This window comes from Kogia breviceps, chromosome 13 (assembly GCF_026419965.1).
Source record: "Kogia breviceps isolate mKogBre1 chromosome 13, mKogBre1 haplotype 1, whole genome shotgun sequence".
In the NCBI taxonomy this organism is placed as follows: domain Eukaryota; kingdom Metazoa; phylum Chordata; class Mammalia; order Artiodactyla; family Physeteridae; genus Kogia; species Kogia breviceps.
This window is the reverse complement of record NC_081322.1, coordinates 33,426,049-33,444,494: the sequence shown is the minus strand read 5'-3', so window position 1 is coordinate 33,444,494 and position 18,446 is coordinate 33,426,049. Positions and strand designations below refer to the sequence as shown.

The 18,446-nt window shown below is 39.7% G+C and overlaps 1 protein-coding gene across 1 annotated transcript in view; it reads left to right on the top strand.

Moving 5' to 3' along the window:
* Nucleotides 1-17,173, top strand: part of ASCC3 (activating signal cointegrator 1 complex subunit 3) — a 330,850-nt gene extending 313,677 nt beyond the window's left edge. Inside the window, exons 38-42 of the mRNA XM_059035971.2 lie at nt 6,654-6,805; nt 8,957-9,104; nt 12,712-12,921; nt 15,148-15,323; nt 15,421-17,173. Of these exons, the coding sequence (XP_058891954.1) occupies nt 6,654-6,805; nt 8,957-9,104; nt 12,712-12,921; nt 15,148-15,323; nt 15,421-15,565 (831 nt within the window). The 3' untranslated portion in view covers nt 15,566-17,173. The remainder of the gene's footprint in view (nt 1-6,653; nt 6,806-8,956; nt 9,105-12,711; nt 12,922-15,147; nt 15,324-15,420) is intronic.
* Nucleotides 17,174-18,446: the final 1,273 nt, after the last annotated feature.

Below are 18,446 nucleotides of genomic sequence, written 5' to 3'. Positions count from 1 at the left end.
CCTAAACTCTCAAAATCCGAATTCCCTGCTTTCACACCCAAATTAATCCTACTCATTATTGTCGGAAACAATCACAAAACATTTCTAATTATTTCTGTAATTTCTACTTGTTTCTAATAATTTCTATAATTATTATTTCAAAGTCATGCTGTCGAGACTCAACACTGCTCTGGTTTTTATTCACATCATTAATTCCCCCAGTACTTACTCCATACCTTTTCGTGCTCCTTTATAGTGCTTTTTTCAAGGAGGAGGCATCACCTCCAACTCGCAGAGGGGACTGAGACCCTGTGATACGAGTGCTATCAATTTACATTCTCTTCCTTCAGAGCTTCCCTCTCTCCAGTGAATTTGTGTGACGTCTCAGTGACCTGCTGAAGCCTCTCTTCTCTGTGAGGCCCTTGCTCACACGCCCCAGCAGTGGAACCCTCTTCTGATCCCCAGAGGGTCTTTTCTCTCTGCATCTTATTCTGTGCCTACTGTAGACTGCCTTCTTTTTTGACTTAGGCTTTTCTGGCCCTAACTCCAAGGGTGTTACAGTCCATCTGGAAAGATAGAAAGTGAACTTTATAAAAACAAGCAACACTATAGTGTGAGTATATTGGCATTTTATTGATGAAAGATTAAAGCTTACAGAAGATAGACACAAGGCTAATCAAACTCCTTGGTTTTTTAAATTTTTTAGATGAGAAAAACAAATACCATTAAGTCATTTGCCTCAGGTCTTAACGGTTAATTTAAAGGCACAAGCCTCTAACCTCTGAGGCCAGGCCTCTTTCTAGTATACCACACCATCTTCAAACCAGTATCAAGTGTTCATGAATTATACATCTGTTTATACTTCATCCAAACTTATTGTTTGCTTTAAACATTGTCTTGTCGGGAAGCCTTCTCAAAGTCTCATTTTATCTCGTAGCACGTTCATCAAGGAATCTTCTCTTCTAATCTAGGACCCGATGGAATTCCACACACCTTCCTCTCATCCTGAACTTTACAGGCAGCGTCCTATACGGGTTAAAAAGCAAGCACTTTGGAGTCAAGCTCCCCAGAATTTGAATCCCAGCTGTACCAATTAACCAGAGCTGTGCAGCTTTAGGTATATTTCTTTCCCTCTCTGAACCACAATGTCTTCATCTGTACAATGGGTTTTCGTTCAGTAACTTTCATAAGATGGTTATCGGAGTATCCGACAAATAGTACATGCTTAACAAACGACCACTGTAAGCAGTTATCTCAGTCGTGCCCTCAAGAGTCCCTTACATGCTCTTACCCCTTTGTTCTTTCCTGCATTTCCTCATCTTATCTCCAGGTAACTGCCGCTCTGCTATCCTCACCTCTGCCCCAAAGATGCTCATTTTAACTATTCTCGGTGCCCACTTTGTGCCCAGGATTTCTGAGTCCACATCCCTAGCCCATACTCTCTCTCCAGAGCTCATTTATACATGGGCTTCTCACCTGGCTTCAGAGTGGCACCTCGGTTAAAATGCGTTCAAAACAACACTCATTGCCTGCTTTGCTATAAATAAGTGACAACCCCACAGTTTCTGTTAATTATGGTAAGGTTTTATTTGTGGTGTAACTTTATAAATCAGTGCAATGCTAGGAATCATATGTCCACTCTCACAGCTGGAAATGACAAGGAATTCTGAGTCAGCAATCAATTGAAGTTGATTTTAACTTAGTAGGAGAAAGTCTCATGTGTGGAGTCAGCCTCCATCCATTTGTTCCCATAGACTTAGAATCATCCTAGCTTTGTCTGATAGGTAGCATGCCCAGTAGAAGATGGGTAAGAGGTAAAGGGGGATTCAACATTTGCCTAATGTTAATGCTAAGGTGGAAGAATGTGCAGAGTTTTTTCTCCTCGGTGTACTAAAGCAACCTTTTGTCGTTTAAGTATTAAATCTCTGTAAGGAACTTTGAGGCGTCTTGGGGAACTGAGCCATGATCTCCAGCTGTTACCAAAGCCAGCCCCCTTCTAAGGAGGAGCATATACCTATTAGTTCTTTTTTATTTAATACAATTTTTAAAGGTTACACTGCATTTACAGTTATTACAAAATATTGTCTGTATTCCCCGTGTTGTACAATATATCCTGGTAGCCTGTCTCACACCCAGTCGTTTGCACCTCCCACTCTCCCACCCCTGTATTGCCCGCCCACTGGTAACCACTAGTTTGTTCTCTATATGGGTGAGTCTGCTTCCTTTTGGTTATATTCACTAGATTGTTATATTTTTTAGGTTCCACATATAAGTGATATCATACAGTATTTGTCTTTCTCTGACTTATTTTCATTAGCATAATGCCCTCCAAGTGTATCCATCTCACTGCAAATGGCAAAATTTCATTCTTTTTTATGGCTGAGTAGTATTCCATTGTGTATGTATACACCACATCTTCCTTATCTGTTCATCCGTCGATGGACACTTAGGTCACTTCTGTATCTTGGCAGTTGTAAATAATGCTGCTATGAACATTGAGGTGTATGTATCTTCCGAATTAGTGTTTTCATTTTCTTTGGATACATACCCAGGAGTGGGATTGCAGGATCATATATTAGTTCTATTTTCAGTTTTTTGGAGGAACCTCCGTACTGTTTTCCACGGGGGCTGCACCAATTTACATTCTCACCAACAGTGCACGAGGGTTCCCTTTTCCCCATATTCTCGCCAACATCTGTTTGTGGTCTTTTTGATGATAGCCATTTTGACAGATGTGAGGTGATACCTCATTGTGGTTTTGATTTGCATTTCCCTGATGATTAGAGATGTTGAGCATCCACTCATGTGCCGCTTGGCCCTCTGCATTCCCTTTTTGGAAAAATATCCATTCAGTTCTTCTGACCATTTTTTAATTGGTTGTTTCTTTTTTTGATGATGAGTTGTATGAGCTGTTTCTGTATGTTGGATATTAACCCCTTATTGGTCACATCATTTCCAAATATCTCCTCCCATTCAGTAGCTTGTCTTTTCATTTTGTCAGTGGTTTCCTTTGCTGTGCAAAAGCTTTTAAGTTTAATTAGCTCCCATTTGTTTATTTTTGCTTTTATTTCCTTTAGGAGGTGGATCCAAAAAAATACTGCTGCAATTTATGTCAAAGTGTTCTGCCAGTGTTTTTATTCTAGGAGTTTTATAGTATCCGGTCTTACATTTAGGTCTTTAATACATTTTGAGTTTATTTTTGTATATAGTGTTAGAGAATGTTCAAATTTCATTCTTTTACATGGAGCTGTCCAGTTTTCCCAGCACAACTTATTGAAGAGACTGTCTTTTCTCCATTGTATGTTCTCCCCCCCTTTGTCGTAGATAAATTGACCATAAATTCATGGGCTTATTTCTGGGTTCTCTATCCTATTCCATTGATCTATGTGTCTGTTTTTGTGCCAGTACCATACTGTCCCACCTGTTAGTTCTCATGTACCAGGAAGAATGCTGTAAAAGATAGTGAGACATAGGGAGTCCTTCCTAGGCTCAGTCATGCAGAGGTATGTCAGGGTGACCTGCCAGACCCTCAAACCCATTTACCTGGACCATCCCTTAGCCTTATAGCCCCTTCAGGTACCTACCTGCATGGTGACACGGACTTGTCCACTCAAATTTAGAACGAGGCCCATGTCCTCCAGTGTGACCTGGGCTGCAGGGTCTGCCTTTGGCCTTATGTGTCCCCCGACTTTCTTGCAGTTGCTCACCTCGGCTGATGAACAGTTCTGCCCATTCCATGCATTTGCTCCCCACCTTACATGCCCTGCTCTTCGAATCCCTGTACACTACTCAGTGCGGAAATCAACCCCCAAAGGTCAAAAGGAAGCCCCTCTGAGAAAGAATGAGTTGTTTCAGGGTGTTCTCTTCATCTCATCATAGAGGAACGTTAAAATATGTTCCTGTTTACTGAGATCTAATATTGAGGCCTAACAGATCTATACTGTTCCAGGCAGTAGAGTAGATAGCTTATATCGTACATCATCTCATTTTACCCTCATCACACCCCTATATGGACATATAACATCCTTCTATCAGTGAGCAACCTAGCGGTCATAGGGTTAAGTGATTTCCCAAAATTTACACATAGTAAGTGGGACAAAATTAGGGTTGAAATCTATGTCTGACATCAAAGCTTGTGATGTTTTCCTACACTGTGCTGCCTTTGGCAGATGTGCAGTAACTTAGGTAGAATGTTTGTTATAATTATTGTAATTGGATGTTTACCAACATTCTTTAATAAATTGAATAGTTCTTGAGTGCTCTGTGCTAGGGCTACAGTTCCAAAGGCTACTTCCAGAACCTTGCCATCAAGGAGTCTATATTTAATGGGCACATGTGTAAACAAAGATTCACAATAGGATAGTGGTGGCATGTGTCAAGATGAGCAGATACATAGGAAAAGAAGTGCCTACAGTCCCATCAGGTAGCCTTCACTGGAAGAAGTAACATTTGAGGTCAACTTGAAGGATGAATAGGAATTTCCCAGGTACACATGGTAGAGGATTTACAAAAAGAGATCCTGCAGAGAAGCGTTAACTCTTGTCCTCTACACAGCGTGGAGCCGTTGAAGAAATTTAAGCAGAGGAATGACGCGATCAGTTTTACCTCTGTAAAAATGTACTGTGGTAACAATATAAAATATGGATTGAAGAAAAATTAGATGAGAATGAGGATAAAGTGATATTTATAATATTGCAGGTGACAGTTGATGAGGGTCTGCGCTGTGGCAGTGGCAGGAGGGGGCAGAGAAAACAGGACCCACAAGGGAGCGGTTGGGCACAGCTGTGTGGCAACATTTTGTTCAGCACATTTGGGTAGCCACAACCTTCTCTCCTCCTGGATTCTTGGTCTCCCTACCTGCCTTTTCTTGAAATTAAAACAAGGTAAATAATAGTTTTCAATTCAAGATACAGCCTTTTCATTTACTTCATGTAAGCAATCACTTTGCATGATTTTTTACATTTCACATCTGGATCATACAAAGAAAGATTGTGGGGAACTCTCATAAATTTTATGAAATCTTTCAACTTCATCATGAAAACTTCAAAGTTAAAAACATATGGTCCGTCCATCCAGCTCTTCTAGTATGTGAGCTTGTGGTCTGGAATTTATTTCCAGTCAAGTTGTAATGTAAAAATCACAAGTAAAATCACCATAGTTACTCCACATTACAACTTCTGACATCATCATGATACTGCATTACTCATGAGGTATAATTACTCACTTCTCTTCCCTTACGGAGTTCGCGAGTTGTGACTTGTGAGCTAATACTTTTATTTTTGTCTGAGTAGTGTTCCTCATGACCAGCTTGTCTCATATACTTCAAAGGCAAAGTGTTTAAATCAGTTGTGCAGAGAAATAGGAAGAACAGAAGTGGACTTTCCCTAGATTTATAAACATATACCTTAGTACATGTACACACTTTCATATGCACACATACACATATACATACGTATATCTATTATACCAACCATTAGGCTTTATGATGTACAATTAGTAGGCTCATGGGTGCTAACGACCAATTTGACCATTCCGTCACGCTAACCATGGTATCCAGAGACGTGGATCCATTTCCCTGTAATGTGGGTAAAAAGACCACAGATTGGTTTAGCCAGATGTTTTTTGAACTATTTTACTTTTCGTAAATTAGAGAACTCAGAATAGGAAATTCAAAACTTAGAAGGAAAATATGGCTGATTCAGTAGTACTAAGTAGTATGACAAATCAATTTTACTAACATAAGAGACCTTTAAGAACCATTTCTAAAAATGTACTAATAGATTTTGTACAATATTTTATAAATATTTTACCATCAGTGAAACGGTAAAGTATCATTTTAGGCATTTACAAGGTACATCTGATTTCTCTTACCCTCATCTCTTCATTTCCCAAAACAAGAGAGTATACTCCTAACACTGTATAAAGTAGCTGCCTCAGATCATGATATTAACTTATGTGTCTTTAAGTCAGTATTCACCAGAATCTAATTTAATTGAAATAGCTTTGCCTGTGTAAACTTCTCCTTTGTTTAAATAAGATTTCACTGTTTAGTTTTGCCTTAAGCAAATGCAGCCGTTTGTTTGTCCATAAAACATTGGATTAAATGTATAGACTAATATGAAAAGCTTCTCATCCTTCCACATGTACCTCTGGTCCTTCCCGCTTTTAGTGTGTGGTATAGTATTTTCATTGAAAACCGGGGCTCTGCCTTTAGCCTGCTCTCTGGGGAAAATTAATTTTTGGCAAGAAGACTGCCTATCACCTTGCCATCATTGCTTTTAAATTTGGAAAAGACTACCTGAGATTTATGCTTTAAACGCAGCAACTAGTGCTCTTGATACAGTGGATTATAGAGGTATTTGCTCTCAAGGTACACTGAGTTTTTCTCTTTGTTTTATTACTAGGTGCCAATATTATCTGCTTATCTTTGCTGACCTAAAAAAAGTTAAATATTTGGCGCTTTGTACGAAGTAATGTGCAAAAATTGCTGTGAGAGGTTCAGTGTGTTCCCTCCAATCCAACTGTAGTTTATTTTTTGGTTTCTATTTTAACTAATAGTAATTTAGAGGTATAATGCTTGGGGTTTGGGGGGTTTTTTGTTAAGGCTGTCATCATCAGACCCCCCACGGAGGGGGCACGTGCCATGATATAACATATGCGTTCTCCCTGGTCAGGCAATGCTGGACGTGGCTGCACACCAGGGCTGGCTGGTGACCGTCCTGAACATCACCAACCTGGTGCAGATGGTGATCCAGGGGCGGTGGTTGAAAGACTCTTCTCTTCTTACGATACCACACATAGAAAACCACCATCTTCACATTTTCAGGTAAGTATTTTAATTTTCAACGTAATAGGGTTTTATTATTTCAAAAAATTATTTCCTTTACATGTATGGTCACTTGAATTTCATGCGGTGCCTAGAATACTGATTCTTTACAGTGAAAATGCCCGTGTTTCCCAGAGGGAGACATGGCCTAGCGACATAGCGTTCCCACTTGGAATTTGACCATGGGTCCCAAGCTGAACCACAGTTCATCTGAACCTTCTGTTAAGTTGTTTTCCATTTGCAACATCGAATAGATTTTCGTTTTAACTGTGTTTATTCCTTTCCAATATCAGCCTTCATTTTAAAAGATGTTATTGAAGTGCTTTGTGACCCAGAGCAAAATAAATTACCGATTTCTGTTATTGCAGAGTAGATTTGAGGGATCAGATATCTGTTGTCAAAAGTAAAGTGTGCGGGCTTCCCTGGTGGCGCAGTGGTTGAGAATCCGCCTGACAATGCAGGGGACGCGGGTTCGTGCCCCAGTCTGGGAAGATCCCACATGCCGTGGAGCGGCTGGGCCCGTGAGCCATGGCCGCTGAGCCTGCGCGTCCGGAGCCTGTGCTCTGCAAGGGAGAGGCCGCAACAGTGAGAGGCCCACCTAGCACCAAAAAAAAAAAAAGTAAAGTGTGCATCTGCAAAATGTCCAAAACTGAGCAGTTATATATATATACTAGCAGCTCAAGATATAACCTGCGTTTTAAAGAAGAGTTTATATTCCTGATAAAATTTTTCAATTCTTAGGTCCTATTTACATGGCTACGTATATTTTAGCAAAGGAAAGAACAGTACATATTACAGGCAAGGTTGACAGTGTTCAGATGAAAATGTTTCTTTCACACTAGTTGAGAGATACTTTGCAGCCAAAATATTGGTTCACAGCCATGTAAGCAAGCAAAACTGTCTGGCTGTGCTTGCCATCGTGCACCCTCTCCCTCTCGTCAGCTGGACAAGGAGTGGCAGCCATCTGAGGCATCGAGAGACATACGCCAACCAGAACCTCAGGCACACATGGGGCCGCCTCAGGGAAGTCCCTCCGTTTGACTGAAGTATACTGGATCCCAGGGCAGCTGTTTCCACGGTGCCTGAGTCCCCACCACGGGATGTCCCTGGTAACTAAAAGGCACATTCAGAGAGGGGGCCACACCAGCAGCAGGTGGCCTGGGGGGAAGAGCAGATACCTCATGTGTCTGCAGCTCAGTTTCAGGAACCCTTCCAATATGGTACTAAAACTTACGGGAGTTGGATTTCAGCAGAAAAGGAGACACATGAGGGTACTAACCCGACAGCGCACGGGTCTGTTAGGGAAGCTGGTTGGGGCCTAGGAGATTTGATCCAATTCTTTACTGTTACCCAGAAAAGTGCTGTATTTGTCTAATTTCACTGATAGTGTTCATCTTGCTATATAAACAGGAAACAGAAAGATTTAGGTAGATTCCATTCCCGGTGATCCAGCACTATTTATGCTATAAATCTCAAATATTCCCAAAATGAACTTTTAATTGTATGATCTCAACAACTTACAATGAAAACTTTATTCAAGTACTTATATTAGAGACATTTGCCTGCAGCCACTAAAAACATGTCAGGGCTCCTCCAGTTCCGTACTTTATCCACATGGAAGCATTATCACACTTTAGTGCCTTCCTATAGACATCACCAACTGTCTGTCAACCCTAATTATCTACTGGGCTCACATATGATTTACACATTTTATGTCGTGATAGCCAAACTGCCTTGGATTGATGAGAATGCTGTCTGATTTTGAAGCTTAACAACAGTGGCCCTGGCATGGACATTATATACGCTACCAAACGTAAAATAGATAGCTAGTGGGAAGCAGCCGCATAGCACAGGGAGCTCATCTCGGTGCTTTGTGACCACCTAGAGGGGTGGGATAAGGAGGGTGGGAGAGAGACGCAAGAGGGAGGGGATATGGGGATATATGTATACGTATAGCTGATTCACTTTGTTATACAGCAGAAACTAACACTCCATTGTAAAGCAATTATACTCCAATAAAGATGTTAAAAAAATTTAAAAGTTATATAGTAACTTTAATTTCTAAACTTTTATAATCATATAAACCATCATTGTCAGAAAATCTCATTTGTGCCATGAAAGAATCATTTGGTTGGTGTTATTCTTTCTCAGGAAATGGAGCCCAGGTACAAAGGGCCCACGTGCCGGGCACCCTGGCTCCATCGAGAGCCTCCCTGAACTGATCCACGCCTGTGGAGGGAAGGACCACGAATTCAGCTCCATGCTAGAAAAAGAGCTACCGGCCCCAAAAATGAAGCAGGTAAGGCCATCACTTCCATGTTTCGACACTCCCTCACTCTGGGAAGTTGTACCAAGAGTTTTCTAACTTAGAGTGCTGCTTTCAGAGTCAGACTATCCTGGGTTCAAGTTCCACCCGCCATTTACTAACCCTGATTATGAACGTGAAAACATTATACCCGTCTCATGAAGTTTTGGGTAAGATCAAGCAGGATGTTATTTTGTAAACTGCTCTATGTAGTTCCTGGTACAGAATAAGAGCTCAACAGATGGCATTAAATAATGACAGTAACAATAATTAGAAGTAGCGTCTGCGTTATTAGAAGGTTGTTTCAGTATAATGCTGTTAAGCCGGCTGAGAAAGGCCTAACTATGACTTGCCCATCACTAGGCTGCATTGCTCAAGAGCCCTTCTAATCCCTTCTTCAGAGCGGGTTTTGTTTTGTTTTTATGCTTGGGTATATTTTCGTGCAGCTCCCTCAGTTACATTTTTATGCCCCCGCCCCATTTTAATCACTTTATTGCTTCTAGATTCTAAAGTAGTCCTTCAAAGAAACTCCTTATTTGTATACCCTATAGTTTAGATATAAATCTAAATCTATGTTGTGAAAGACAACACAGGTCATTGCTCCAAACTGTCTTTGGAAAGACCAAAAACATGAATGAACAATGCCACAAATATTTGGCATATATAGACTTTTAAGTCTTAAGCAATTTCACCCTAAACACGTCAAAGTAAATGTTCAGGATTTATAACATAATTAACATATTGACTTGCAAATGCAGATATTAAAATAAAGAAACTTCTAAACCATGTCATTTATGTTTCCAGTGGAACTTATTTTCGAGCAGGACTTGGAAAAAGTATTACAGGCATCAAAGTCTGATTGTTCAATTTCTGTTGAACCCAAAATTGGCACCAAAAGCTACTTAAATATTCATAATAAGTGCCTACCTTTCTAACTAAATTATCATCAAAATTATGAATAAAAACAATATATTTAAAATGAAAACAAGGCTTCTATTAGCAACAACAGATTTCTAACATAACATACAGTGATTTCAAGCCAAGTTTTAGATGTGATAAAAAATTAGAACATTGTTGTAATTAGTTCAGGGAGAACTCAGAAGTAAACTTACTTAATTTATTTGCATAAATTGCCATTCTGTTATCTTTAAAACCAAATGCAAATTGGCTCAGTCTGATATGATGATGGTTATTTGGCTCAAAAGTGCTTCAATTTGCAGAGCAATCTGGTGTCGGCTCTGCAGTGAGGCGATCCCAGGTAACATACAAATCCTGAATTATTCCAGAAATTAGTATGTTTAAAGCATCAATTTAAGTGCTAATTGCAGTAGTAATGAGAAAAAGCAGTACGACTGTGAGATTTGCATCTTCTACCCCATCAGTATGCCTGGAACGGCTGCTGACTGGCAGAGGATTTGGCTGCTAATTAAATAATTGTATGCATGGCAGCGCTCTTGCCTGATTCAATAGATGAAGATTAATCCTCAGATAAATATGTTTGGCTGGTGTTGAAATGTCTTAGCAATTTCTTTAAAAACAGCTCATGTTTTATATACGTATATGTGAGCGTGTGTATATGTATGTATGTTTGTGTGTATATATATATGTACAAATACATACACATACAACAAATATATGTATATACATTGAAGATTGAAAATAATAATATCAAGTGCTGCAAAAGATTACAAATATATAAAAGTCAGATCTGACTTTGGGGAGCTTTGTGAAATAAAATTACAATGAGTTGCTAATACTTAAAATATTATATTGGTAACTCGTTTAAAGGTACAAGTGAAGAAACATACGAAGTCTTGCTTCATGTGGTAAATGTTACTTGTGTTGTCTCATGAAGTTAAATGCTTTACAGAAATGGTGTATTTGTGTCTTCACTCTGGCCAGTCTTAAGAGAACATCCAGCGGTACAGCTTCTAGACTCGGAGACTGTTGGTTCTAGCAGGGGATAAGCCATCATTTGTACCTTGAAGCACAGGGTAGACCATTCTGTGGCTTGACTATTTCAAGATCTATTCCAAATGTAATTTCAGATTCACAAGACAAGTTATAGGATTGGAGTTGAATTGAAAATTTGCATTGGATTTACATTTTTTGAATTCCTAAGGGATAGTTTGATTCATCAGGGCTTCTTCATGTCAATTAGGTGGTATACTCAACAGCAATAAAGTCTTAGCAAACAGGAAATCAAAGCCTATCAGGAAACCTGTAGTATATATTAAAGAAATACAAGGAAAACCAAAATTAAAGTATTCGTGTACTTTTAAAATCTAACTTAGAAGGTAACAACGGATAAAACAGCCAGTATATAGAGAAGTTTTCTGGACTGATAGTAATATTTGCCACATATTTATAAATGTTAGAAAAAGATGACAATTAATTATCTGATGACATTAGGTTTATTTTTTTACATCTTTTCCATAGACTTATGAATTCATTCATTTATTCAGTCATTCAACAATGATAGGGTCTTCCCCGGTGGTCCAGTGGTAAAGAATCCACCTTCCAATGGAGGGGATCCCTGGTCGGGGAACTAGGATCCCACCTGCCCCGGGGCAACTAAGCCCACACACCACAACTACTGAGCTCACGTGGCTCAACAAGAGAGAGAGAGAAAACCCGCAAGCTACAACTAGAGAGAAGCTGCATGCATCAGCGAAGATCCTGTGTGCCACAACTAAGACCCGACGCAGCCAAAACTATAAGGAAAATAAATTTTTTTAAAAAACTGATAAGCACTTACCATCTGCATTTTGATTTCTCGCAAATATTTTCAATTAAAAGAGCAGGAATAAAATTGGTAAAATATTTTCTACCCCTTTAATATGTGTCATTTAAATTGGTATTCTCAATATGATAATGCCAAAAAAACCACATATTTCTTTCTAGAAAGAACCCTAGACTTAGAGGGTTCCTTATGATATACAAACATATAGAAATGTTTTACTTTCAGAATAATTTGGACTATGAGCAAAAGAAAAACCCATTTTGTACAATGATCAATAAATGATCAACGAATGACGCCGACTGACATCAACAATTGCATCACATTTTTCAAGTTGCTTTTATATCCCCAAGTAATGCTCTCTGCCTTAGAAGTCACATAAATGCTATACTAGATGCTTCTCTAAAACTAACCAGTTCAACAACAGTTATTTTAAAACTTATTTTTTTAGTGTAGTCAGTAGTCACTCAATGTCCAGAAGGGATTTACAAGAAAGGGGTCACAAGTTTAGGTAATGATTAATACTTCTTAGGTGTTTTTAAAGGGACTTTACAAAGATTAAAAGCACACTATTTTTACATGCAAATAAATGAGTACAAGAAAAACTAGGAAATCTGAACAAGAGCTGTGGCTTGTATCACTGGTATTAATATTGTACTTCAGTTTTGAAAAATGCTACCCTTGGGGGAAACTGGGGAAATGGTGCACAGGATCTCTCTGCTTTATTTCTTACAACTGCATTGAATCCAGAATTAATCTCAAAACAAAGAGGTTGATTTTTTTAAAAGCTCACTATTTCTTAGTTGCTCGCTACATTTGGCATTAACCACTCCTTATCCTTTCTTTCTTTTTTTTATTCAGGCGTGGAGTTTCTTATCGCATTTGCCTGTGATGGATGTTGGCTTAAGTGTTAAAGGCTGGTGGGATGACTCAGCGGAAGGACACGATGAGCTCTCGATCACAACCGTGACTTCAGACAAACGCAAGGACAACAGATGGATCAGGTTGCATGCCGATCAAGAGTATGTGCTTCAAGTCAGCTTGCAGAGAGTCAGCCTTGGGTTCCACAAGGTATAGTGTTTGGTTTCCATTCGCAAATGCTTCATACCAGATCCCAGCACGCACCAGCACACATGTCTTTTATATTACTAATGCGTCCGTGCCCTTCACCAATCTCGCTTCCTCAACTGGCCTTAAGCAACAAGAGTCAGTCTTCTTCAGTTAGCCAGTTCTCCTCATGTGCCATTTTTCAACCTCAGAATACCCACGTGACATAATAACGTAATGCCTAGAGTCCTGGTCTCGAAGTATGGTCTACACGCTCAGCAGAATTTTCTGGAGTACCTGTAAGAGTGCAGATTCTTTGGCCCGACAGCAGGCCGCCTGCAGTAGAAACTCAGGACTCTGAAGGGATCTTAACATCTAGACTTTTACCCAGCAGCCCAAATGAAGAAGACGCTAGCTAAACTTTTCTGTGGCTCACTTGCCACATCTGCCTGCTTCCTTCATTAGAATGCATATCAGGGAGCTTTGTCAACGTTCATACAGGCCAAAAATTGACGGTATTTTTATTTTAAATTACTGTGCTCTTTTCTGTTGCCTGTGACGCCAAAAATAATTATTGGGCCCTCTAAGAATATTGGTCCACAGCATGTGGGCAGATTGGTTTTTAGCCCATAATAATCGAAATAAGAATTTGCCTTTTCATTAGCTCAGTGGAGTCAGGGGCTTTCCCATATCTGGAACTAGCCCTCAGGAGTGAGGTTGTAGGTCATTAATACTGTCCCCTCTGTTTCCACACACGAAATGGTCAGTAACTGTCTGTTGGTACAATGTCTTTTCAATCCTATGCCTTTAAGTCCCATCTCATTTGATTTCTAATTCTAAAAATCAGTCAGTGTAAGTATGAACTGATTGGCCTCTGGCATTTCAGAGGCTTTAATATGAGCATTTTTAGATGACAATATATCCCAACTTACAAAAGAAAAGGCAGTAGTAATCATACCGATAAAATCATGAGGAAAAAAAACTAAGATTTTTTTTTTTTTTTTTATAGCTGCCGTGTGAGACGTAAAATTCCCCATTTTACAGAATAATGGAACTTGGGGAGTATAGGAACTTGCCAAGGTCCTAGAGTCAGAAAATATGAGAGCAGGCTGGGTGCACAGAGTTCTCTGATTCCAGTCCCTGTTCTCTTTGCACCCACCGTGTGCAGACACGCTGACAGAAGCGAGGCCTGTCGCAAATAGCTAAACAATGTAGCCCAGCCTCAGGGGGGCTCCCAGTCTCAACAAAGAGATGCTCAAGCAGCATAGTGCCTGGATAAACAGTGTACTGAGGTGTATCTAAGGTACGTTGAGAGTGCTAATTAGAGAGAACTTTATTTTGAGACCTTTGCAAACGTTTCTGACAATACTGTAGTATAAGATTTTTTTTTTTTACTATAGTATTAGTACTTAAACATTAGATTTAACTGTGCTAGAAAAATTCTAAAATTTTGTTTCTAAGTGCTGTAAAAATACATTGCTCTCTGACCTCTCTTTTTAAAATGCCTGAAATGAAACAACTCTCTCTAGACTATTGAATGAAGTCTGATTGAGAGCATGTCATTATTAGTACATTTTACACCATAAATCGTTGTCTTAAGGAATCTCTAGAATAATCTTGGATTTTGTAAAAATCAATCTAAAGTAAAGACTTCAAGTGTTGTCATTATGGTGATAGTTAATCTTGGATGGTGGTGGTGATTAATATATTTTATAAATTGCTTGGCTTACAATTTCCCATTCCTCAGAGAAAGGACTTTTTAATATCACCGTATTAGAATATGTGCTTTTTCATGTGAGCTTTATTCTTGGGTGATGGGGGAAGATGTTTATGTGACAGAGTGCTTATTATCTTAAGATCCAGAGTCTAGCCTGGACTGACTTTTTTCCCCAGGTATCAATTACTTGCAAACAAGACTTTGGAAGACTTGGTTGATATGTTTGTATCTCAGTTTGTTCATCTGCAAGTGGGGAATTAATTTCGTTTATAAGAATGGTGTGAGAAAGATTTGAGGGCTTTCTGTTCTCATGGAGCCACAAAGTGGTATGGCTAGAGTGTGCTTCGAGAATCTTGAAAAAAAGGTAGATGATAGCATATCAAACACACCAAACCTGAAAATTAAACACATCCCAGATACTTAGATTTATGGCCTCCAAGAAAGACAGCATGGCCTTTGAAGCACAGCCAAGTGGTATAGAAAATCCAGCCATTAGTAATGCTTTATCTTTCCTTTTGTTTCCTGGTTTACAGGGAAAGCAAGACAGCCATGCAGTCACCCCTCGATTTCCCAAATCAAAAGATGAAGGATGGTTTTTGATATTAGGAGAAGTGGATAAGAGAGAACTTATCGCTTTGAAAAGAGTGGGATATGTCCGAAATCATCATGTTGCCTCCATCTCTTTTTATGCTCCTGAAGTACCTGGAAGGTAAGCAGAGTCTTACCCCACCAGAGTTCCGAAAGAATTAACCGCAACGGTGATGAGAACGGTGGTTTTACCTTTTCGTTCCTTTTTTATATTCTAGGTATATCTACACACTGTATTTCATGAGCGACTGCTACCTTGGCCTGGACCAGCAGTACGACATCCACCTCCACGTCACACCGGCCAGTGTGTCCGCACAGGCCGACGAGATCTCCGACGCCCTGGCTGAGCTTAAAGTGAAGTAACCCTACCCGAACAATCCATTTGAAAGAAGTGGTTGAGAAGCCTGACTGTTCAGTCATCCGGGCAAAGTCGAATTACTTGACGTTTGCCTTGGAGGAATCAACTTCCAACCTCAAGGCACTGCGGATATTGGCGGTGGCTGCTGCTCTGACTAGAGCAATGCAGAGTCAGCTGCGGGGGCCTTTTAACAAATGTTGCCTTTTATAACGTTGTCTTCATGGGCCCCTTGATGTGTAAAATGACTACGCCCGTAGGAGAGTCTTTCAATTTGTGTATATTGAGATGATGTCTAGGAATTATCAAATCTTACATTTCACAGTGTACTGTTTACAAGAACATCGGCTTCTCTTATTTTAAGGAAAACTAACTGCACAGGGGCGTGACAGTGTTAAGATTTGTTATAACAGATTTCTAACCCTGCAGCATAAAATATATAAGATAAATCTGTACAGTGACACACTGTGTTGTGTTCACAAAATTTATACTTTGATCACATATGGAAGTAATTTCAAGAATTTCTTATTGTCACAAATGTTAATAATATATGATGTAAAATTACATTACAGAGCCCAATGATGATTTAAAAGAAAACAGAATATACTGATCTTAGAAAACGTAGATACTGTAACTGGTAGAAATAAAATATTTAGAGTGCCACTTCAACACAGCCTGACTCACTTATTCCCTCTGCATCCTTTCCATTATAGCCCCTCGTACTCTTCTGTTCTTTTTTTCTTTTCCTTCTCTGTCCAGACTTCACTTCCATTCTCTTAATACTTACTTACACAAGGAGAGAAGTACCGTCTAATTCATACAGGCCACGCAGTACAAGTCTTTGTCTCTGTGCTCTTCAGGGCGGGCCTGAGGCAAACCTAGAACATTTTCAGCCCCTACAGGTAGGTTTTCACCTGTGATACAGGAAATTTCCCTATGTCCAAACAATTTCCATCTTGAAAAATACTTTTTTTTCCAACTAAAACGTTGTTGGATTCCATGTCCATATAGCATACATTTTCTAGTGAAATGAAATTCTGTTCTTTGCAAAGAAATTTCAGTTCTTCCTGGTCCTGTGATCAATTATTTCAAAATACTTTCCAATGTAACCACTGCAAGTACTGGAATTTAAAACGTTTTCTGAAACTGGAACATATTGCCTGTCTGTACCTCCTTTTCCACACCAAAGAAAAAGGTGGGAGAAGGAGGAATAAAAGTAGGATGGGGAGAACAAGGCGTTCACTTCCCAAAATTAGATCTAAATAACTAATGTGAACGCACCGAGTGCAGTGGGCGTGAGGTGTCCAAAGGGCTGTAGTCTCAGAAGTTTACTTCATATAAAGAGGTCTTTCTGGGGCTTCCCTGGTGGCGCAGTGGTTGAGAATCTGCCTGCCAATGGAGGGGACACGGGTTCAAGCCCCGGTCTGGGAAAATCCCACATGCCGCAGAGCAAGTAGGCCCGTGAGCCACAACTACTGAGCCTGTGCGTCTGGAGCCTGTGCTCCGCAACAAGAGAGGCCACAATAGTGAGAGGCCCGCGCACCGCGATGAAGAGTGGCCCCCACTTGCCACAACTAGAGAAAGCTCTCACACAGAAACGAAGACCCAACACAGCCAAAAATAAATAAATCAATTAATTTAAAAAAAAAAAAAAAAGAGGTCTTTCTGCCTTTCCTTTGGCAGTTTATTTCCTAATTGCAATTCATACCTAAGCACTGTTTGAGTGAAATTAAAAGAAAATGAAGATGATATATAGACAGACAATTACCAGTCCATACAGGAACCTGAAGAGAAACAACTCATTGTCTTCATGTTTATCAGCATCATTCTTTTTTTTTAAAGAAAGCAGGCGACTTTGGGGAGGTGGGAGAGATCTACTTCACTGGACATGCAGCAGAGGATATAGGAGCAATAAGAAAGAATTTCTGTTATATCCGTTGAGAGAAAAAGCATGCCTAATTAAAATTCATTTTTAAATTGAAAGTGATTAGTTCACAATAAGCTGCAGAAGACACTAGTAAGGCAAGGTGTGCTTGGATGGAAAAGTTCATCTTATTCCGATGAGTAACCAATGCTGTTGTCTACGATGTTATCCTCACTCATTACCTGACCAAAATTTTAGTGTTAAGTGTGCACTGTAATATAGGGCATGTGCCAACACACTCAGATCAATTCCATATTTCATTTTTAATTCCATATTCCATTTCATAGTCCCCTGGATTTTATCAGCTCCAAATAATGGAAGCGCCAGTCAGATATTCATTCTAGGTATGATGTGGAGTATACTCTGATAGCCACATGAATCAGAAACATGTCCTTCCTCTTAGACAAGGTGGCCTGGTGACAAAAAAGAAGATGTAGATAACTATAATAAAAGGAAGTCATTGCAGCAATGAAATATTTGGAAACTCATGAAGGGACATTTCGGCTGAGTTTTGAAGATGTTTATGAAGATGGTCAGATGAAAGAAGAGCCTTCCGGGTAGAACAGCATTAACAAAGGTTGTGAGATAACCTAGGGTGTCCAGTTGGTCTGCATTTTCAGACACATGAAAGGGACTGAACAAACAGACAAGAAGGATGGAAAGGTATGTAAATTCTTACCTTGAATTACAGGGTAAGAACTGCAGATCTTAAGCAAATGCAGTGGAATTCCTTGGGAAGGCACCAGAGAAGATGAGAAGGACTTCTGAGATTAGAACAGAACCAGTGGAGATGGGAGGGTATGCAACCATGCCTGCGGTGGGGAACAGGTACTAAATACCAAGAAGACTGAGCCTCTCCCTTGGATTCTGACGTTCCCGTCTAGTGAAGTAATCCAGTAGCCTTAGAAAACTACACATACTTCCCAGACACACACTTCACAGTTTCCTCCAGTTGCTCAGAGGCA